The sequence below is a fragment of the Oenanthe melanoleuca genome, chromosome 2, assembly GCF_029582105.1.
Source record: "Oenanthe melanoleuca isolate GR-GAL-2019-014 chromosome 2, OMel1.0, whole genome shotgun sequence".
Lineage (NCBI taxonomy): Eukaryota > Metazoa > Chordata > Aves > Passeriformes > Muscicapidae > Oenanthe > Oenanthe melanoleuca.
In genome coordinates this window covers 80614058-80637890 of record NC_079335.1, presented here as the reverse complement: position 1 = coordinate 80637890, position 23833 = coordinate 80614058, and the positions used below count along the sequence as shown (strand labels likewise).

General features: G+C 40.9%; 1 protein-coding gene across 1 annotated transcript in view; it reads left to right on the top strand.

Moving 5' to 3' along the window:
- Positions 1 to 21859, top strand: part of BCL2 (BCL2 apoptosis regulator) — a 95109-nt gene extending 73250 nt beyond the window's left edge. The window contains exon 2 of the mRNA XM_056483621.1: positions 17141 to 21859. Coding sequence (XP_056339596.1) covers positions 17141 to 17275 — 135 coding nt within the window. The 3' untranslated portion in view covers positions 17276 to 21859. The remainder of the gene's footprint in view (positions 1 to 17140) is intronic.
- The last annotated feature ends 1974 nt before the right edge of the window (positions 21860 to 23833 follow it).

Sequence of the window (23833 nt, the reverse complement as noted above, 5' to 3'; positions counted from 1 at the left end):
AGATTCACAGGCAGTGGGCAAATGACTGAGAGTGAAAGTGGTGGGATGGGGCGTGAAGGGTGATTGGCAGTGGTTGCTTAGTGGTCTGAAAAAGGGTGAGTGAAAGTACTTGGGGGAGAGGGGAGGGGAGTTTGGGAAGCAGGCTGGTGGTGAGTAAGACACTGCTGCATTACCCTGTGACACACTACGGTGTATAAGCTGTATTCTCTTCTGTGAAGCAGTTTTAAAAGACTTGATGTCATTAAAAATGCTCACGTACTTCTGTCTAAATTATATAATGTAGTGCTGCATAATTAAGCAGGGGAGGAAATGAAAGAGATTCAAGGAAGGCTGAAAAATAAAAATAAATTGAGGAGTCCTCTAGGGAGACTAGAGAAGAAGCAAAGACTGATAAAGTCCTGCAGACTGATGTGATTTTGCTGTCTACTGTAGCACCACCATGTGAAAGGAGACAGTCTGTGTCCCTGCTCCTATGGATAGCCTTCCATGAGGATACCTGTGCTCAGCCTGCCCCTCTGGCTCCAGCCACAGGATCCAGTTGTCTGTCTGTGGCATGGTGAATCTTTTTCCACCCCAGACCATCAGCCATACCTCAGTAGCCTCCTCCAGCATTCACTCTGGCCTCAAACAGAGCGGGAATGCAGGGGTGGTCCTCAGAGCAGCTGGGAAGAGCGTCCTCCCCTGCTGTGATTAATTCAGTTAAAAACCCATGACTGACCCGTCACCGTGTCTGTGGCTGGACAAAGGAGTGAAGGCTGCCCTATGTAAACAGTAGCATTTTATACCCTGGCACATGGTTAAATTCCATATTGTTACCAGGTTTTTTAGCTTTATTTTCAGTTAAGTAAGGAACAGAGCTATCTTTTTTTTTTTTTTAATTTTAAATACAGCCTCTTCCCTTTATGTTACTGTCATTATGTATTGAATTATGATTCCTTTCATTTTGATAAAGAACAAAAACAAAACCTAATTTTTGTTCTGTTTACTTTTTAGTTTTCATTAAATAGTTTATGAAAAATGTTCCTTTCAAGATTAAATAACTTGCGCATTCTAAAAATCCGGTTTGAACTTCTTTTTTCAACCTTTCATTATGCCTTGCATTTAACTTACAGCATTTTTTAAATATTAAATAATCCCATTAGTTTTGCAGACAAAAGGACATACTGGAATTTTCTTAGGTTAAAGGTACTATGTAGCTTGTAGAGAATTTTTTCAAATTTCTATACAATTCTTACTTTAGGAATCCATGGATTTTGTCTCAATCAAAGACTTTTTGTTAGCTGAATATGGAAAAAATCAGAAAGAAATCTTTATAAACATTGAAGGACACAAAAATTCCCTGCTCAGCTAATGCAAAATTATTTTAAATTGTCCATCTTTATTGAAATCATGATCAATTTAGCACAAACTGTGTCTGTGCCTGTGCTGAGCACGACCTGCTTCAAATGAAGGCAAAGAAATGCCCCAGAGGTGGATTTAGGAAAATGTCATCTCCCACCCGTCTCCCTGTCTTGTATAGTCCTTTTGAAGATCTCACACTAATCCCAAAAATCAGAGATTTATTTAATCCTTCAAACAAAAGCCTTTCATTATAATTATTATAATAATAACAACTATTATTACTATTATTGTTATTGCCACATTATTATTACTACTACTATTCCTATTATCTTGGACTGTTAAGGGCTTTTGTTTACTGTAGAAATATTTACTTATTCTTTGAAGCTCACTAAACTCTCGTCTCAGCATTCTGTGGCAATTATCTAATTTAAATACTTTATATAATATGATGGTCTAATTGAGGATGGCATGCAAAAGTATGCTGTCTTACCAGCTTTGAATTTCCTGTCCTTCCTTATGTTATGGAAATGTTTCTTGCATGATGAGGACTGGGAGTGCTGAATCTCCATCTGCACGTTCTCTCCCCTTTGTCACTCCTTGACTCCTTGTTCAGGTAGATGGCTACATTCCCAAATAACTTGTTCCAGTGCTCTCCCTATTGAAAAGTTTTCTGTGTTCTTGCAGTCTTATTGCTCCACTCTGATCCCTGTCAAATAAAGAGTGCAGAAAATTCAAACACGATTTTCAGAAAACATTTCTTAAATCCTAACAGCTTTAATTAAATTATTATCAGTGCAATGATTATTAATGCATAATATTAACATTTTAGAAATGGGATCAGGGATTTAACTGATTTCCTCTAACCCCATCCAAACTGTAGCTTTGTAGTGTATTTCTCGGGCCAACACTTCCAATACTTGGCACCTGCCTAACTTCAGACCCCCAAGGCAGGAGGTCCCTACTGCAAAACTCAGTCTACTCACATGTTTAGGAATCTAACTTGAAAGCATTTTTTTGAAGGTTTTTATGAGTAGGGTACATTACAGTGACAATGAGAAGGAAGCTCACATGGGCTGTACAGTACTGACAGTTTGCCCAGCCAAAAGCCAAACATTTTATTAACACAAGCAAGCAGATAAAAAGACAGTTACTCTTATTTTGGCTATGGAACTGGTTAAAATGTCTTACTTTAAGGACCCTTGATCTAACACAGCTTCTGCTTCGTTACTTTCAAATGTTCTGAAGTCCCACAAATGGCTGTGACAAATTGAGGAAGCTCAGAAGCTGAAAGGTCATCTGAGAGGGGAAGGGTGGCTCTCAGGCACAAGCTGGCCAAGGCTTTGCTTTAAGAAGCCAGAGTCAGATCATCCTTCTCTGGCAGACAATGCAACTCTTTGCAAGTGAAGCTGGCTTTTGCCACCGGTCAGAATGAGACTGGTGAGGCAAACACCTCCAGTTATCCCCAGGAACACAGTCGTGACGAACATGAGCTCAGCAAGCTTCTCAATTTCAGCCAAAACAATGGATATCATGAGGCACTGGATGAGCTTTTCTTACCAGTAAGTAAGGAAAATTGTCTGGGAAGTAACGTGATTTGGCTTGACAGAAAACTCTGGTCCAAGACAGGGCAAACGGCTTTGACTCAGCTGTTCCCAGTTTCATATGCAAGTCTGATGAAGCAGTGAGATCTGTGCCAGTTCTCAGTGTGGCCAGAACTGGCTGTGTAAGAAGGTGTTTTAGTTTGTTAGATGGAGAGTACAGTAACTGAGTGAAGGAGAGCCTAGAAAATGGAGAGGACCAGAACAGAAGTAGATCCTGCAAATAAGCCAGAAGTTATGAGTGTCTGGGGAACATATTAGTCAGATATGTCTATTAAAGACATCTGTATATATGGCAGCATCTTGTGAATTCAGAGAGCATGATGCCAATTACAACCATTGGAGAGTCATAATTTTGGTAAATGTATAAAAGGGAATTCAGGAAAACTGGGAAGGTATGAAAAAAACGGAGTTGAATAGCGTAACTATTTAGACAAATGTAACAAGCTTAGAAGCAAAAAAACAATCAAGAGTATTTTGCCATGGAGGATGATTTTAATAGCAATGGGTGGTAGGGAAATGTAGTGGAACAACATACTTACCTACAAACTGTTCAGGAAAGAAAGACTAGCCTCGAAGGCAGAGGAAACACTCCTGTATAGAAGGATAACATGAACATTATTTAGCTGAACTGTAAGTGGGAAGGGCTGTGCAACTGAATCTCTGAAGACAAATAAATAAATGCTAAAGTAGAAATCCCATAGCATTTTTACAACTTTTGAAAAGTAAAGACATTAGCAGGTCTTTGTTGCTAATATCCAGCTTAAGAAAAGGAAACAGAATGAGCATTGTTGAACTCAAAAGAATTGTTAACAGATTTGTGGTAATGGGGACTTGGGCTACTCCCCTAAGCCTAGCCAAATAGATCAGGAGGCACACAAATTAGAAGAGCAATTTTCTTAACACTTGATGCAATGCTATCTTGGAAAAGCGAGAGAGAGAAAGAAGAAACTACTCTTAACTCGGGTATTAACCACAAACTGACTGTAGCTAGCTCACTGAGTACTAGTGCTTGGGTGTACCAGAAACCTAATTCAGTATGGCCATTCAGGGATCAAACTTTCACCTCTTCGAAGTGATGCTCCTTTTGTTTCCTTTAACCTCTGTGACATAAGTATGTATTTTAACATGTAAAAATTCAACAAAGAGTAACTTCATCTTCCTCTTCCTAAATCTGCCCTTAAAAATTGGCCAGCAGTGAAGCAATAAACACAGCTTTACGAGCTGCTCCTCCTCCTGGGAGTGTGAAAGCCTTCAGAGAACTTCTCCTATGGCTCAACTGCTACCAGCTCCTTGATAAATCATACAGGTGTGCTGTGCCTTCCACGGCATAGGAGGTTTTTGCCTGCAGGTCTCCAACTGTACAGTGCCCAGGTATCCCTGCTTTCTGAGCATGGTTTTGTGTTGGCTTCACAGCAAACCTGACACAACTGGTGTTGGGCTAAGCCTTGTTTTAAACATTCCTACCCAATCCCTGCTTGCTTCTAGAGGAACGCCACCTCGACTTGGGTTTATTCGAGACACAAACTTGAGCTGTTGTCAAGTACTAGCCAGGGCTGGCCTCACTGCAGGCTACCACTGTGTCACAGCACAACCTTGAAGAGTCCCATTGGCACAGTGCCTGCGGTGACTTGGCAATTACATCCACCTAGGCTACGCTCAGCGTTGTGGCAGCCAGCTGCAGTTAAAACCTGCTGGGACCACGGCTCAAGCATGATTAGCTGGCACGATGACAATCATGTGTTTGTCTCCACTAACTTCTGCTCCGCAGAGAGGAATAAGCAATATACCATCAAGGAAAGGCATAACTTGGGTATGGACAAATGCTTTGTGGAAACTCTGCAAGGCAGCACTGAATGCCTGAAAGTGAATAGTGAAAAGAGAAGTAATGAAGGAAGTAAGATTAAACAGCCAGAAGAGGATGGAATCACACAAGAAATGGCAGAAGAAACATGCACCAGAATGAAAGCGACTACTTGAACAAAGTGTATAAAAAGTCCCCAATGTGTGAAAGAAGTGCAAATTCAGAGGCACAATTTTGGAGTGAACACAGATGGCAAAACTAGACTGAAACCCACAAACAGGGTCAGGTTGGCATGACAAGAGACTAACTGACCCTTTCATGGTTCTTGCGTGTGTAGAAGGGCCATTTGGATGGGACAGAAAACATTGGGCAAGAAGATGCAAAGCAGCAGTGTATTTTTTCCACTCAAAAACCATGTCTTTTTTCTTCAAGCATATTAACAGTTTAATATGTGATAGTATCACTGGCGACACTGAGAACACTGGCCTTTAACAAATCAATAGATTTGTTTCATCTTTAACTAATTTGAACCTTTAATCTTCTTGCTTGTAGGAGTTCTTCTTCCTTCAGGTCAAAGTATTAAATAGGCTCAAGAAGTAAGTAAGGAAATAAATGCCAGAAACCCCACGGGGAACATTGAAATTAAAGTTCTCTAATAGTCAAATCAACTTAATGCTGTGATTACCAGCTCAATTCAGCTTCTTTTCCTCATGCCCCTCCCCCCAGCTCTATGGTTAAAGCTGTGGGAGTAAATGGCCTAAAAAAGAAAGGTGTTTTGGTTTTCTTTTAGTTTCTTGATGCTTGTGTTGCTCTAGATGGAGGTTGAGGGTCTTTGTATTTTAACTGCTCACACTATGGACATACAGATACAACACAGATATATAAAATAGCCCAAAACTTTGGTCTGCAAATTCTTTGCAATGTTTCAGACTGGTTTACACTCAACTGTGTACCCGTGTTGCTGATGCATCTGACTTTTTTTATGGATATAGTTATACTGGTGTGAACCCTTCTGTAGACAAAATCTTGCTGATATAACTGTCTCCCACCAGCACAACGTATTTCAGTTAATGAGTCAGAATTCACTTTGATATCAGTATAAATGGTTCCTCCTGGGGGGAGGATTGCTTCTTTACTGTTAAAAGTGCAGATAAGTTTTGAACTTTTCTATTCTCTTAATTATTCTTAAGTCAATCTGTCCCATATCTATTATTTCTCATCCAGAGAAACTTTCTTTTCATCACCTTTTTGACTGCTGGTCCCTGTCTGTGTTCTTGCTTCAATTGTATGGTCATCAGAAAAGGGTATATCTAAAATCATCTTGAAAGCAGAAGTTCTGTTTCAGGTGACAGTAACCGCAGGATCAAACACCTCCAATCATAAAAGAAAAAGAAACAAAACTGACTCAAAAGTTTGAAGCTAACAAATGGTTTGTAGCTGGCTGAGATACTTAGATCTTGGGGAAGCAATGACTTTCTGGTCTCCAGTGGAGCATCTCCTAACTAGACAGACAGGCACATAACAAAATGAAGTCTTAATGCTGAGAACTTCTTGAGAACACTACAATGAAATTCTGGCAGGCTGGGCTCCTTTGGCTCATGCACTCACTGCAATTTGAATGTCTCTTTCAGTTTAGCATGATGCTTGGCAAATTTCCCAACCTTACATTATCTGGGAAAGGAAGACAGGAGAAGCTGGTACATTCAGCAAATCTTTGAAGAAGCTTCTTTGCAGTTTGCTCATAGCAAAGTAGCAAAACTGTTGGCTGCAAAAGAATGTAGAAGTGTCAGGACTGCAGCTTAGCTTGCTTGAAAAGGGTTTATCTGACTTGCATCCAGGCACCAAGATGCTCAGATACCACAGCAATGTGTGTGGTATAAGAACCTAGATAGAAGATGATTAGATAGCAAATCAGACAGAATTTTGCATGTGATTTCCTGGGTTTGTCTAAACTTATAGCAGCAACATTAATTATAATTACAGGAGGTTCTGAAGGCAGCTCCTGGGTGGGTTTATGGCACTCTCACATTGGATTCCAGCTATAAAGTGCCAGCTGAGAGTTACCACTGTGGCAGGAAGCCCCTATTGATGTAAAGCTGATAGAAACCATCTTTGGGCCTTCCCAGTTTGGGGTAGGAGCAGCAGATGATGGTGATGGAAGATGTAGGGGGAGAAGAAGCCTTTTGGCAGCAATGGCAGAACTCCAGGGAAAAGAGCATCGAGACATCACCCGAAGAGAGGAGGGGTGAAGTGGGAGGTGGTTGCACACAGGAGTTACTTGTGGTCATCCTCTAGATGATTGCTGTACCTGCTTCCAGATCCAGTGCCTCTCCTTCCGCCACACATGAATTCCTCAGCCCTTGTAATCACTTCCTCTGGCTCTTAAGCAAGGGCAGCTCTTTAATTGCAGATTAATGCGTCAATGAAATCCTTGAGGCTACGTTGAAGTGACTGGGCAGGAGAGGCCAGGCTTTCAGCAGCAGCTGCTGGCACAGGAGTCGCAGCTCACGCTGCTCTACGGGGAAGGCAATGCCGTAAGCAGGAGCAGGATCCTTCGTTTTTTCTCCAGTAGTGCCTCAGGGCACATCTACATGGCAGAGCGCAGCGCTGCACAGGGATCCTGGGGCCGCCCCTTAGCAGTGGTTGTGCTACTTTCACAGCAGGAACATTCAGTCTGCCTGGAGTGCTATTCTAATGTACCCACAGTGCTTGCACCCCTATCCCTGACCCTGAGGTGGTTTGATGAGTGCAAGGTGAGCTGTCTCTTCCCCTCTGTAGAGCTGCGCTCTACGGTGTGCTCCCACCTGCTCTTAGAAGTATTAAAAAAAAATAAATTATTACATTTATGAAGAATTTTATATCAGTTTTGGTCTGCAGTTTCTGATCTGTGGGGTCTTATTTATTTTCAAAACTGGGGAAGCTTTCAGGGCTGATTTCATAGGTGATGCTTTTTTGTTTTCTTGGATGACAGTCTTGATTTTGTTTTGTAGTCTTTCCTTTGAGTATCTGAAATTTTACATGAAATTTCTACTGACTTGGAAACACCAACACATGAAGTAATTACCAATGTTTCCTGCCTAAGTTAACAGCATTCTCCTTCCTTGTGCTCTTAGTTCAAGGTCACAATGATAGAATTTAATCCTTCGTGAATTTTCATCCGACTTGCTGTCCACAAAAATTGTTGATTAAAAGATCCAATTTCCATTGGCATTCTCCCTTTCAGAGGATGTCAACAGGAAATATAAATGTGCAGCCCTTTGTGAATGATCTGCAAGGACATGCAGGCTTATGAAAAAAAAAAAAGCAGCAGTTAGCTAAATCCTTTAGTTTCTGTTTTGAATGACTGGCCATAGGAATGCAGGCTAAGCTGTATTTCAGCTGTTCCCAAGGATGCGTATGTGTTACTTGTTGATAGTGGTTGGTACATCAGGCTCCAGTGACAGCTACGTGACCACTCTGATGATCACTGTCCTGTAGCAGAACCAGCCCCTGCCTCCCCTCAAGAAAAGCAGGCATGAAAGAAAACAAAGAGGGATCTGTTTGTTCAGAGGGCTGGCTCTCGTACCTCCTGCTTTTTACTGAGAAAAGAGAGATCCTAGGTCATTTCAGCTCTCACTCTATTCTCCCAGCAGCAATTAGGTTGTAAGGAACTGCATGACTTGCTCCAGCAATTGATGTGAATTTCTGATACCTGGGAGAGCTGAGACTTTAGCCATACAGGGGCTGTGGGGAATCTGATTGATAGGAGCAAAACTCAACACCCAGAACACCAGCTTACTTCATTGGGAGCTACCCATTACCAATAAAAAGAAAGGAAAGCCCACCACAGTCTTAAAGTTTCAGCATTATGTTTTTAAAATCTTACCAGTGTCCAAGGTATGTGTCTTTCACAGTAAAAATTACTTGGAGTGTGCTGTGAATGCACAGACACTGTGCACAGTGCTGAACATCTGGTTAAAATAAATTACAGTCTTATTTTGCAAATAAAAATTCCTAGGGTCTACATGACAAAGTCTGGCCAGCACAACTATCTCATGGGGAAAAAATCACATCCCTAGCCTGCAAAGATAACTATTTTGGCATCATTCCCTTCCCCACTATGTAGACTTACGTAGACTTAGACCAGAGAGGAGTCCTTTTGCCAGTATAGCTCACATTGTTTGGGAGGTACCTCAACCATGCTGGCAGACTCCTGCAGCTGGTATAAGCCATGTTTCCATCAAGGAATATGGCCATAACAGTGACACCAGCAGAGCCCCTGAAGTACTTAAAGAATAGTACTTTTTCTCCTGCTTCCAGTGTCTAATATTTTTGTTTTAGAGCTTCCTGATAAAAGGAAACACACAGAATTTGTGCCCTTCCTTACATCATCAAGGCATTACTTCTTGTTACAGAAGAATCAAAGGATAAGTATGGATAGGAGGTGTGTTGTTTTCCAGCATCCTGGTGGTACTTCCTTTTAATGGGAGAAGAACCCAGTTCTCCTGCAGGATGCCTGTTATATGTTTTGGCATTGGTTTTGGAGATCAAGAGGCAGAGATGATTTGGCTTTTATTAGATCTTCATATTTTGGTTTTGCTGGGTGGCATTTAAATAAATCTAATGGTCATAGTTAATGAATTACAACTGTGTATGCAAATTAATTTGAGCTGTTTTGAATAACAAAACAAAGTCCTTTACTCAGTGACTTGGCTTGTGTTCTCACACTCTTACTGGTCCTTTTTATCTCTTCCCTAATATTTACCAAAGGGCTTTCTGGATGAACCCAAAAATTGAAGATTTACCAGCCCACCTTAATCTATGAGCCCCCCATCCACAAGGCAAGGCAACACATAAAGCTGTCTTGGCTTGAAAGATCAGCTTTTTTGACAACAGTTTTCACCTGTCCCACTAAGTTCATTTTGTCCAATTTTTTACTTGCTTCAGTCTACACAGATTATGCTCATTCCTTTCCCTGCTCCTTTACCCTCCATTTCTCTACCAGGTCTCACATCTTTGCACAAGGGGTGAATGGGACAGAAAGGACAAAGAGTGGGGTGGAGGGAGGCACTCAATTAAAAACAATCTCTTCTGAGCAGATGCAGACCTGGAATTTCCCCTTATTTTAATTTCCCATTATCACTTAGCTGTGAATTGATGAGATGGAGCAAGATGCCAAGAGGCCTCATTCTCATGTGCACCACATTGCAAGGGGAGAATTTTCAGCGTTCCATCAGACTGCCAGGACCTGTCTGCCTCCCACAGCTCCTGGTGGGAGGGCTGACTTAGGAAATGGCAAAAGACAGCAATGACCAAAAAATACTGCCTCTTCTCTGCCTCAAATAAGGCTTTTCCAGGTGAGCAGAAATGGTCTGAGCCACTAATGAGATGTAGGCTGCCAAAGAAAACACATGGGCAAATTCGTATTTTCCAGGCAGCTGGTGGTAGAAATGTAACTGTCCATTGAAGGCTACAGCATAGCCTTTTTTAGCACTTACTCATTAAATTGCAAAGATAGATTTCTTGTGAGGTTACTTTAGCGTAATGTTAGCTGTTTGTCTCACTGGCCCTGTAAATCAGTTGCTTGTCACAAGATTTAGAAAAAAAACAAGTGTCTGCATCAAGTCACACGAGGATTGGGTGGCACTTCCACATGGCCCCTTGCTACTGGAGTACCATGGAGCACCTTGGAGCAGCCAGGCCACCACTCCAGCTCTGTGCTACTCTTGCTCAATGCTGAGCACGAGTTTGTCAAGCCGAAGGGGTTTGGATCCGAACTGAGTGTTGAAACAACAAACATGAGATGGAGCATATCCCTCAGGGATGTTAAAACAAGCAGCAGGAAAACGCATGACTGGTCCCTCGTGGTGCAGCCGATGGGACAACCTGCTCAGACCAGTTGGATTTCACCCATCTGTTTCACACGTGCACTCAGCCTTATGTGTGCATGGCCACCCTGAGCCAGGTCCTGAGCCAAGCTGAAGCTCTGCCACCTTGCTGTTCTCTCCCTCTCTCTGCTTCCTCTCATACCTGTGCCTTGAGCCTGGCACCACTGGATCACTTGGTAGATGACAGCCTCTGTGGGCTGGAGGACAGACACTGTGCCACAGCACCCAGAACACTTGTACAAGCAGCTACTTTCATTTCCCATTTCCCAGGCAGTTACATGGTTTAACTCTTCTGTGGCAGCCCAGAGCAGCCCAGGCAGATGGAGCAGACAGGGGATATAATGGGGAATGAGTTCGCATTTCCCTCTTGTGTCAGTGCAGCACCCACTGTAGACAAATCTTCAGAGTGGTGCTTTTAAATTAGCTGGGCTATTTGCAGTATAAGGGCACTCATGTTGAAAGCCAATTACAAACAAGACAGAGAATTTAAGAAAGATTTTGAGAAAAACAGGCCTGCATTGACATTCAAGCCCATTTTGTCATTACTTTTTTTAAAGCCATTCTGAAGATTTGGCAGGGGCCTTAATGCATCCAGCCTCTTTTCGGAGGATGAAGATATAAGAGCGAGGTTACAGGGTGAGATGAGTCTCCCCAGCAGCTCTGTGACACTTGTTCTCTCCTTCAAAGTGATTCACAAATCCACAAATGGGTGTCACTAAATTTACTGCTGCATGTGAATGTAAACTCTTTAGAATGGGTTTGATAATTTTGGGAAGAATATGGCCCACTAATGACTTGGTTTTAGGGCAAGTGAGATTCATGTGTATGGACACATTTGTTTTCTAGGTAGTACAGTTTCTAGCACTCTATTTAAGTAAGATGCTTCAGAAAATTAAATAAGACAGCAAATTATTTGAGTAGGACTATCAACCTACAAAAGATGTGAAAATTGTGAAGGATCAAATAGAGCAGCTTTGACCGTGTTGCTTGAACACAGTATTTTGTCCAGAAGGCCTTCTTGCTTTCTTTTTCTCATAATTGCTAAGTGCTCCCTCAGAAGTGGCACTCATCAAATACCACCAGCTAGCTGCTGCAGTGACATTACAGCTGTTATCCTGATGCCAGAAATACTTCATTTTATAGTGTGGGCCTTTCCAGGAATAAGAGAACGAGACAGCCTCCATTAGGTCTGGGCTTTTGCATATTGCAGAACCACGTCTAAATGAATTAAATAGAGATGCCAAGACTAAATTACTGAAACAGTTCTCATGCTGACTTGGTTTGACAAAAATGTGGCCTAGTCTGAACACCAGATGGATTTCCATCCAAGCTGAGTGATCAACACCTTACAAATACTGCATTTAAAGATGTGGCTTGACTATTCCTCAGAGCCTGGATTTACCCTTCATCTTGCAGGGGTCTGGAGAAAACCTGCTTGCCAGCAGGGTCACTCTTCAGGAGCACGGACAGGAGGACTAGTCATCACCATTACTGCAACAACTCACATTTATGTATTTCTAAGCATATGCATCACTTTTCATGAGCAAACCTAACCACAGTCAGTCCTTGCTCCTTAGATGTCTCTATCTGAGTGACACTTTTTAGTCAGTCATGCAAATATTATTTCCACTAATGTCAGTTCACACAGCCTTACAGTGAGAGCCCCAAAATCAGAGGCTCACTGTGATGCAGGATGCAAGAATTTGTACAAACAGATAGTACAAGGAAAAAAAGAAGTTAGGCAAGACTACTGTGAGGAAAACCAGTTTTGTTCAAAGTCAAAAACCTCAGACAGCACTGAAGAAACAAAATAAAAAAGCTTATGCAGCCAGGATCTAACACATCAGCTGCAGACCTAAGAGTGTGTCAAAACAGAATCATAGAATCATAGCAGGTTGGACAAGACCTCTGACATCATCAAGCCCAACCATTAACCTGGCACTGTTATGTTCACCACTGAACCATGGCTCCAAAATACACCCAATTTCTACCACGAGCAAAGGTGAAGGGGGAAAGAAAAAAACCTGGATGGGAATCTATTCAGGGGTTCACATGCCAAAGCCACTCCCCAGGCAGGTACTTTTTCCACGATCAGCAGGGCTTGTGTGGTGACACCTTCTTTTCCTTCCCATTATAATTTGCTAATGTGCACCTGGCAGGACTGCCTGCATGTCAGCACTCCCAGGTGTAAAAAGATATCGGCCTCTCTAAAGATACGGACCTTGTGAAACGTCACGCCTCGGCACAGCACAGCCAAGCTGCCCTTATTTGCATGTACTGACGACTTAGGCTTGCATAAAAGACTCATAAACTCTTTGGGAAAAGAACAGCTACACATTTGTCTACTCTTTGTGTTCCAAGAACTTTTCTCGTTAGCTGCAAGATGACATTTTAATGAGGTTTCACTGCATAGAAAACATAGGACGATTTAAACAGCTCTGTCCACCCCTTCCTTCCCTCCCTCCCTCCCTCCCTCTCTCCCTTCCCAAACTCCTTCTGAAATGAGTTACCATGCGGGAACAAAAGCTTTTATGAGAATTTATGTCATTCGTGTGGAGGCAGGGGTGAGGGAAAAGTCATTCAGCTGCCAAACCTTGGCATCAGAGTGTGTGCCATTCCCTCTCCTGCCCCGTACTGGGTGGCAAAGTGGCTTTGTTCAGACCTGTGCAAGTTTCTTCAAAAGCCGGGGGCTAGCATGTGTTTGTTTGTGTGTTTGTTTGTTTTGGAGTCACCGAGAGGGCAGCGTAAAATAGCTGCGAGGCAATTCCCGTACAGTAAAATGGAAGTCTCTCTGGCTCTTCATTCAATACAATGTGGCTCAAGAGGATATCCTGCCAACCCAATGATAACGAGGGAAATAAAGTCACTTCCTCACCAGCTGTTTGATTCAGGTAGAAAAAGGAAGCGTTTACTTCCTCATGTTTTCTCTCTCCACCGCCCCCTCAGTCAGAAATGCCAGGCAGAAATTGCCTTCTCCCTCCACATTTTTGGTAAGGAGCTGTCAGATCCATAATGTTTCTCTGGGCTCAGCCTGTGGGCAGTGCATCTCCTCTGTGCCTTGCCTCTCGGGCCGGTGTGCAAGCTGAGCTGCAAGAGGACAGAGGCTGAACAACCTTGGCTCATTCCACGAGCAAAGAATGCCCGTGTAATTAAAGATGACATTTGTGTCTTGGATCAGGGCTGCCGAACTTGGGCCAGCGGAAGAGCGGGATAGTGCGATCTCTTTGTTTTGAGACTGCCCTGACTCAGTGCACTATTACACCTCCTAATCCTCCCACAGTGACAAACTCCACTTCTGTCCTGGGCTCCCTGCAAATCCCTGGGACTCTGGCCAGGAGCATGCTCTGTCCTCCCTATACGTAGCCCAGTGGGCAAGAAGGCAGTAGGGGGTGCCCTTGGGGCAATCTCGTGGCTTCCAGTCAAAGCAGGCAAGGTGAAGCAGGCACCTCAGGTGCTTTGGTGCCCAAAAGGAGCTCAGGCACAGCATCTTTCCCTTCTCCACTGCCACCTTTCTTGCTTCATGGAAATGGTCAACATGAAGTTGCACAGTAAACCAGCAATGGACTGATTTGACTTAATAAAAGCTTCTTCAGAAATGGCTTTTTAAAAACTTACAGAGCTGAATGAAGAGTTCTTTTCCATATAATTTTTAACAGCCCTGATATAATTTTACATCCAGGATATAACTTCCCATTAAATTTTGAAGGTCTTAAAAGCAAGGTCTGCAGCAATTTTCTTTCCAATTGTATAAAACTTCCAGAAAGGTTGACCAAGCCAGAACTTGCCTCGGTCTATTTGCCAAGGGGACCCTTGCTTTCATTATAAAGAGTGCTTTTCAAAGGACATCAAGTGTTTCAAACAATTTTCCTAATCTTATTTATTTTAGCTGAGATTCTCTTATTTTAAACAGAGCAGTTTAGGTGACAAAAATCCAGTGACAAATATATGGGTTTACAGAAGACAAAACCTTATGAAATGTTAAGATTCTGTTTAGGGTTCTCTTTGTGCTAAAATAGTTTTCAGCAATGGGTCATACTTCCCTCCTCCCACCCCCCTTGTTTTAGTACATAAAATGGACATGTGTTTATTTAAAACAGGTTTGAAACTTAAACAAATAGTGACAGGCTGTTCAAACAAGCTTCGGAAATAGGTCTAATCAGGATGTTTGAGAAGGGGAGGGGGAACGATCATAAAGAGCTACTTGTAATATATAGTGCAGACACCATTAGGTTGGGTTCATGTTATTGTTATAATAATCTCAGACAAAAAGAGTACTGCATGCTGCACATTTTTTGTCAACATTCCTCTTTTGAGCCATAGGTTATGCCATATTTTTGTCTTGTATCCAAGTTTTACTGTTCCCCTCTGTCCATCTCCATGCCCAGTACCAGAAGCTCTATGGAATCATTGGATATGGTCTCACAGAAAAACTGGGAGGCATGTTTCTGAACTGGGATAGAAAGGGAGGCACAATATATGCTCATTTTGATATTGATACTGTGTGCGCTTCAACTATCATAAATATACAGAAGTGGGACCTTCCCCATAGAAAGAAACCATGAAAACCTTAATGTTTAAATGTTTTCACATGACTTGCGTTTCCATGAGGGGTTTTTTTTCATTTCCTCTCTTTTCCACCCATAATAATATCACCAAGTGTTGAACTTTACCCTTGTTGTATTTTTATAATACGATCTTGAACTCCCTATACCGACAAGACTCCCGTGGAAGTCAGTGAGTCTGTACTGGCGACAACAGGATTTAGCCCAGTCTGTAACATTTTAGGATATTGTGTTACTTCATAGCCTTAAGGAGAAATAAAAGCAGCTTTCCAAAGAGCTGCACAGCAAACCAAGTGTGCTTTTTTCAGCTCTGCAACAGCACAGCAGAATATTAAGGCCAGAATTTGCAAATGTCTATGTCAAAAAACAGGCAGCTAAGCAAAAGTTGCCTGTTTCTGGAATGAAGAGTTTGCATTAAAATATTCCATCCTCCCCACAAAAGGTTATGCTGCTTTCACTTAAGAATATACCTTTGGAAACCCAAGTTGGAAAATGATTGCCTAGAGGAACAAGCATTGAGAAATAGCAAGAGGCAGACGTGTTTTCACGTCACTCGCTTGGCCAGAGCCTGTGGCTGTTCTGTTACCAAGTCTTACCTACTTACATCCACTCTGACCTGCAACATGCACTATTACTTAATGCAATTACACATTTTGGAAGCAAATATCTATTATTTATTTGAATCTCACTCTAGCGAATGGAAGTCAAAATATTAAAAAACCTTACACGCCCTCTCGTGGTAAAACCACAAATGCCTCTTCTGACAATCACTAGAGATGCCTGATGAGGGAAGCTAATTTAACTACAGAACTTGATTATCATTAACTCAGTTGGAAGGTTTACATCAATAATGGACACCTTTGTCTCCTCAGTTCCTGCTGTAAACCATAACAATGTATGCATTATTAGAAGACAGGTTACCTCCTAGCATAAGAGCACTGCAAAACAGCTAAAGGCACTATAATTTATTAGAGAATGTTAACTTCTACCAAAAATGGGAAGTCTAGCGTAGTAAAAGTAGAGACAGAAACTATCATGTAAGATAGCTGTTTGATGGGCTTATTTCAACAGCTTGGGAGCAGACCTTAATTGGCCGCACAGTAAGAGTTGCCATAAATGATGCTATCAGTTTTGTCACATTTTAAAAGTCATTCAGCTTGGCTATTTACTGCTTTTGTGCCATACAGTATGATTTATCTGTCTCTCAGGAATGCTCTGAAGCGTCATGCTCGTTAGGAATTGCAGCCTGAAAGAAAAGCATTACGTGCAGAGTATCACCAATCCAATCATTTGCCCAGTCAAATCCCACTGTATTTATGAGTCACAAAAACTTTATCTTTGCTACTTAAACAGCCATTTGGTGCCTACGTGCATGACCAGATTTTTCTGGAGCACTGGACCACGACATCACTCTTTTTTGTAACAGTTGTAAGAGATTATCATAGTTGTAACACAGCCCTAACACCTTCAGCTCATACGGAAGAAACATCTGTAGCTACTACATAAAGTCTTCTGAGCCCATCCCAAGGGAACCAAACAAATACTACTTCATTTTCAATGAAGCTGCAATTTATATGCTACTTATCCAGTGGAAATGAAAGATTCTTCTACTTCCTTTGTATATGTTTGTATAGACAACATTTAGGACCCAAAATAATGGTAACTTTTATTTTAAAAGGTCATTTTTGTCTTTTCTGTTAGACTGGGCATGCCTAAAGTAGAAGTCACAATCATAAGTAATTTCAGCAGTATTTATAAAGAAATAGGCAGGAGAACTTTTTTTTAAGAACAAAAACCAGAATTCCCAAAGCACTATTTTAATAAGTTTGTGTGGTCTTCTTGTGCCAGCGGGATTGTTCGGTGACCCCTGAGGGTGAAGAAGTTGCCTCCGTTTCCCCATTCCCTCCATCCCCAAAAAAACAGTAACTGCAATTCTGATATTCCTTTTCTCATTATCTCCCTTTCTAGGATGCCTTTGTGGAGTTGTATGGCAACAGTATGAGGCCTTTGTTCGATTTCTCCTGGATCTCTCTGAAGACTATCCTGAGTCTGGTTCTGGTGGGAGCTTGCATCACTCTTGGCGCTTATCTCGGACATAAGTAGAGTCACCAAGTTTATTGTGGATTACAAAAGTCTTTCAAAACAACAAAATAATATTTTTTTTTCTGTAGCACAATAATATTTTATGAGCAAAGCAACTTCCCAGCAAAAGATTAAATCAGCTATTACTGCCAAAGGAAATATCATTTATTTTTACATCGCCGGAAAATTATTTATTAAAAGATATTTACATTTTAACCTGCTATTTTCGGAACCTCAGCAAGTTGTATCTGTCATCACATCGTGTTGTTATTCTTAACTTTAATGAGCCCCAGAGTGTTTTACGTTCTTTTTTTTTTTTTAATTAATGCCGCTGGCTGGATTATTTTATCTCTGAAGAGCGAATATACTGACAAAGACCTACCTGCTTACACTTACAAGGGCAGTTACTTGAGCTGCTAAAAACTGCCAAATTTTGTTGAATTTCCTAGCATTTTCCAGGAGGGATCTGAAAGACAAGGTCAGCATGAACAAAGTTCTCACCCTGTCCTGCTGGCAAGAACTGACATAGCAAACAATTCAACATGGTACATATGTAGAGTCAAGACAGAAACTTCTTGAAGGACACTGCTATCCCTACAGGAGAACAGTTGGAAATATGATTGCCTATGCCTTTTAAACATGTGTTTTCAAGTTACCAGCTGTGCCATCACATCATAATCACAATACCCACATAAGCCATGTCAACTTTTTTTTTAATAGAAGTGTGAAGTTAAATCTTTGGGGCTCGCAGGAAATTGCTGTTCCAATGATTTTCTCAGCAGCAAAGTGTTTTTTGTGGCTACTGACACAGAAACATCAGGAGACCTTAAGTGCCTGCTTCAACAGAGCAGAGCTGGAGTCTGAAGACCTGACCTGTGTCCCACTTTAGTGGGCTCATATCTGCAACTAATCCTGCTTACTTACAGAGTTCCTCTGGGGGTTTGAAACCAATTAGATGTGGTCTCTAAATCCCTGAAAGTTGAAAAAGATCTTAATTTTATTTGGCAAAAAGCAGACCTCAGCTAAGTTACAGATTAGCTCTGACTATCCTTGTTTATCAAACTGGACACCAAAATCAAGTTCATTTTCATAACAGGAAAGGAAAGTGAGATTTATCATCCTGCCCCTCGCCCTCAAAGTATTTTCATGCTAATAATCTCCTAAGACTGTCTACAGAAGAAAACCTGATGAAAAAACTAAAAATCCTCTCTCTGGACAGAGACTCTCTGACACCTCTCTTGTGCAGGTGCCTACTGTCATCTCAAGTGAAAATAGAGTGAAGGAAAAGGGGGAGTGGGAGGTGTGAAGTCATCTGCTCCTGTTACAAAATGCAACACAAGAAAAATCATGCTGAGTACATCATACAGTTTTATAAGCAGACCTGTGTTCAAAGTGGGGCTTTCTGTGAGCTCAACGGGGGCCAGGAGTCCCCTGGAAACCGAAGACTCTGAAGCGTCGAGTCCCAGGGGCTGCTCTGAGGCGTGGAAATGTCCAGCTTCAAATGTTTTAAATCCTGCGCTTCTATTTTTTCTATGAAACTTTTGAAATCTGGGATTTGTGGGTAAATGGATGTCCAGATACAAAAGGAAAGTTCGCAAAGCTCTGGATAAAATGTACCATACAATACATAAGTGCTCAAAGGGTGAAAAACATGCAGTGAATAAACTGTAGCTCCAACCTCAAGATTTCAGCTGAATAACTTTGTGGCATTATATGCAAAATATCTCCAGTAACTCGGGAATGTAATATGTTCAATGTTAAGGCTGTAGTTGATGTTGTGTCTTCAAAGCTGCTTTTATGTTTGGTTGGTTTTTTTAAGAGTTGTACATCTCAGCATTTTTACTGCTATTTAGTCGTGGCACCTACACTTTGTATGAGCAAAGATGGAGCAAGCTTACATTTCAGATTTGAAATTACTTAATTTTATAGAAACGTAGAAAGGAAATATTTCTAAGAACACAAAAATGTGAACTATGCTTGATTAAAGGAAAAGGAAAAATCCCACCATCAAACAAACAGTACCTGCAGTGCTTTCAGAGTGCTTCTGTAAGAAGTGGGCATGGTCATGTAGGGTTTTTATGAAAAATATTTCAAATCAGAGGAACTGAGGAGTATTGTGGATTGAGTGTGGGCTTTGTTTTTTATCTCAGCTTACGAATTAAATTTGTTTGCAGCCAATTGCACAACTGGAATTGGCTGCTATTGAGCTTATGTTTCATTTCACAATCTAGTCTTCGTTTTGATTTGTGCCCGTATGCCCATTAAAGTTTATGAACTATTAGACCTCAAATTGTTTCAACATTGTTTATTTTATTAAAGGTTTACATTGTCAAAAGTAGTAAAAAATATCAATTCCAGTGCTGCTATAATACCAGGATAATTTGAATGGGGTTTTGGTTTTTAATACCTTCCAATGGCTAAAGTTTTTTAAAGCTGCTTTAGAAATAATATGAAGACGACACATGATACACAATTAAATGAATACTGAGGATTTTGTGTTCCATTGTGTCTACTCACTGGACTTCCCAGTGTATTTGTTAGTACCAGGCAAAGAGAAGAGTCATGATGACTGTTGATGATTTTATTTTATTAAAGAGCTAATGGAGTTTTCCCATCCTGACTGCAGAATAGTACAGTATTGTGGCTGCATTAGGTATAATGATAGTTGATAATACATTTATTAAGAAAACATTTTAGAAACGTTGAATGTATATAAAAGCTTGAACTTCTTAAATAAAATCCTCTCTTCTCACTCCTGCATTTCTTTTGCAATAATTCCTGTCTTTCCTTACACTTCCATGTAAGATTTTTTCTCCACAAAATGCCTTACAGACTTCCATGCTCAAAGACTATGCTTCAATGAAAACCCATCCTCTGTCACTGTGTGTGCACAGAGATCTGATCACTCCTACCATATCCAAATTGTAAAAGCAAAACAAAAAAAATATTAAAAAGAGGCACACTTCTGAAGTGTTTAGTTGTAGAGAATCAGAGGTCAAAAAGGAAGGAAGAGGTCAAGAAGTCAAGGGATACAGAGAGATCACTGAAATATCTCCCTGGTTAAAGATGAATGTTACCTGGAATTTGTTTATCTTTCATCCTTTCCATTGAAAAAGGGTGATATAAGGGAAGAGAAAAAGCTTGCAGAGACCCCATAATTATTTTTCACTGTAGAACTTTGTTAATGCTGAAGGCAGTCTTTTTAAAAACAGCAAATGCATACACATCGAAGAGAAGTACTGGATTTTGCTATATGCAGCTTAGGTGTCCTCAATTCTTTTTCACTCAATTTTAAAAGAAAATAATGAAGAAAAGTATTTTGCTTCTGATAAAATAATCTGAAGGATCACCTGAGATCTGTCATAAATCAGTAACTTAGGAACAGATGAAAAAATTGTGCAAAAATATTCTGAAATTAGAGGTGATAGAGAGAATGTTTCTTAATAGAACGAGCACTGGATCCACCAAAGGACTAATGGGGCTGTCAAAGTAACAGAGAACATACAGATGAGAAAGGGAGCTGGAAGATATGGAGAATGACATTGGTATGTAAGAAAATCTTCAGTTTCACATGTTGCAGGAGATCACCCAAGATGGTCTGAAAACAACTGTTAACTAACAGCAGCTACAAATGCGTGCATTACATGGCTACAATTGCTGAAAATTTGCAATTGCAGAATTACATGTAAATGATTATAAAATTATCTAGTCCATAAAATTTATCAGTTTGCTGTTATGATTGGGGATTATATAGCTGGAGTAGTTTTGCACTAAGAAGGAGCAATTATGAGAGCAGAAGTCTGAAAGCAGATGTGTGAAGGCGACACGAAGGTGATGCAGTTCAAAGAGCATGGTCCCAGTCCCCCCAGCCCACGCAGCCTCCCAGCTGAGGCAGCCAGGGTCTGGACTGCATGCTGCGACCCTGAGGCATGACACTGCTTAGCTGTGCACCTGCACTCCACTCCACAAACATCTTGATTAAAAGTATCCTGAAGTAGCATGTTTAAAACCTTTCTTCTTTTTCCTCTCTCCATCTCCGAACAAACTAGCAAAATTATTCATTTCTATTATGAGTTTATGGCTCAGTACTATATGAAAAATTATACATATTTTAATTTATGGGTATAAAAATTCTTTCTCATTGCAAAAGCCCAGCTTTATTTTTCATTCCTATCTCTCTTTCCAACAAGGCTAAATACAAGGAAGACAAAAGACCTAATTTAATCTGTATTTGGTTTAAATCACACTTCTATACTAAGTTAATGCAGCTTCATCACACAATGAAATTATCTTCAAAAAGTAATACAGCATTAAAAGTTCCACACAAAAACTATATATTTTTATAATTTAAATAGCGTTTTTTTTCTTCTTCTTCTGAATATTTGAATTTTAATTATCACCAGCATAAATGTACATAAGCAGATATTGTTTATCCAGTACCTTTGGATGATGTATGTATGGTAATGTAGTTTGTCAGTTTATCATCATTTAATATGATTATGTTGTTCTTTGTCTTTAAAACATTATAAGAACATGCTGCCATTAAACTTTCCATGTCTGTCTGGTTTATATTGTGAAAAAATAATAAAAGCACACTGTGAGATACTTGTTTTGCATTTGCATTGTTTAGGATTTGTCAGTGAAAAGCTACTCAAACATTTTGAGTGTAATCCCACAAATGACACGTAATGTTTCCTTCCTGATAGTTCTGTTCACTTGTTCTGCTCAGCACTGGCCAGTACTCACCAGCCTTGTCCATGAAGATGCAGTGACCCAGGTTTGAGTAGCTGCAGCTGTGTGAAATACAGCCCCCAGGTGTAGCCTGTGCTTTGGGACCCGAGGACAGTGTCACCCTTTCTGCCCTCCCATTCACTTGATGCCTTGCAGAAAGCACAGCAAGGCTCTTCTATTTATTTGCTAAAACTGGCTTTCATTCTTGCAAATAGGAGCTGGAAATGCACATGAGCAAGTTTCAACAGGAGCAAAAGAAATATTTTTGTTGCTGCTGAAGGTTTCCTATGGTTATGACTGGTTTCCAAAAAGTGTTTCAGTATTTTGCTTCTTACTCACGTTAACCGGCCCTTGATTCACAGTGGTTGCCTCTTACCTTGTGTGACTTTAACTCAGGTAAACATAGCTAAATGTGTTCAGGTAGTGAGTGTTTAACTGCTTTAAGAATTTACCCAGCTTCTTGAGTGGGTTTTGCACTTCTCTCTGCCATTATTTTGTGAAAAAAGAAGACAAGGACTTGGAGAGAGCAGTCACAGAGCTGCATTTTTTTCTAGCTAAAACCTAACAAAGGAAGATGGGATTAAGTTTTCACAGGGAGTTCAGCAAAACCAGGTAAATTAGTTCAGGGATTCTTCTTTTTCTGCCCAGTCAGGTAACTCCAATTTTTCTTAAAAGCTAAGAGATCAGCACCTGGGATTAAATGCTTACCTTACCACCAGGACCAGTCATCAGATGGGGAGAACAGAAGAGGTCTGGATAAAGACAAAACTAACATTAGAGCTGATAACTAAGGTGGGTTTTAGCTGTCTGAAAATTAGGTGGGAGCACCCTAAAAAAAAAAAATAGTTTTGCTGTACGAAAACCAGAAAGCTCCCTTCTCAAAGCATTCCAGAGTAGTTTCAAGCACTGCAAGTCTCCACTGAAGCTGCACGAGCAGCAGCATGCACTTGTCCCTCTGCAGCAGCAGGCTCTCCATCCCATACTCCTCAATAGGTAAATATTTAATGGGAGTCCACAAGTGGTAGAAAGTGATATTCATTCCACTATGAATGGCTGGGTACCAGCTGCATGGCATTTAAGTTTCATGTAACAACTGACCCTAGGAGGAGCTAGCCTTCTGCTTGGAACTAACTTTTTGGAATCCAGAACTGCAGGATGTGTTACTCTGGGCAAAAGACAGCGGAGTCAAGATTTGTGCACGGCAAGAAACAGATGGACAATCAACAATGCAGCTCTTGAAGCATCCCATTGTAGGCTGTAGTTCACTGCTCCCCACTACAATTGAACACAATTGAAAATTTAGATCTCTAAAACCTCATGGAGATAAATACATGCCAGTTAAAAACATGCATATCTAATTTTTTTAAGACTTCTAAAGGTGCAAACACACTCTTTGCTATCCTGCAATATACTGAAGAGTGTTTCTGGATTAGTTCACCTGGAAGATGTCTCTCTCCAGTGGGAATACCTATTCTGGTACTGACCTATGGAACTCAAATGTACTGAGTTGCCTCTTGAATATCCTAGAGAAACACATCATCCTGCCCTCTTTTGTGTGTGTCCTCCAGAACTGTTATTACTTGCAGAACCACAATAGTGGGAATGCAGTGCCTTGATTGTGGTGAAAATTTGGACTCAGGAGAGGTTCTGGTCATACAGCTGAAAGTGTCCATTTGGAGCAGACAGTACTGATGCAAACCTTTATAAAGCCACAGGTGACAGAGACAAAAGTCAGCCAATCTGTTTATTTTGGGATGAGATGGAAAAAGAGCCTCCTTCCCTTTCTTTGTCCACCTGATAAGCTACAGGCACTTCTCTGCCTATGTCTCTCTGTGGTCGGAGATGCTG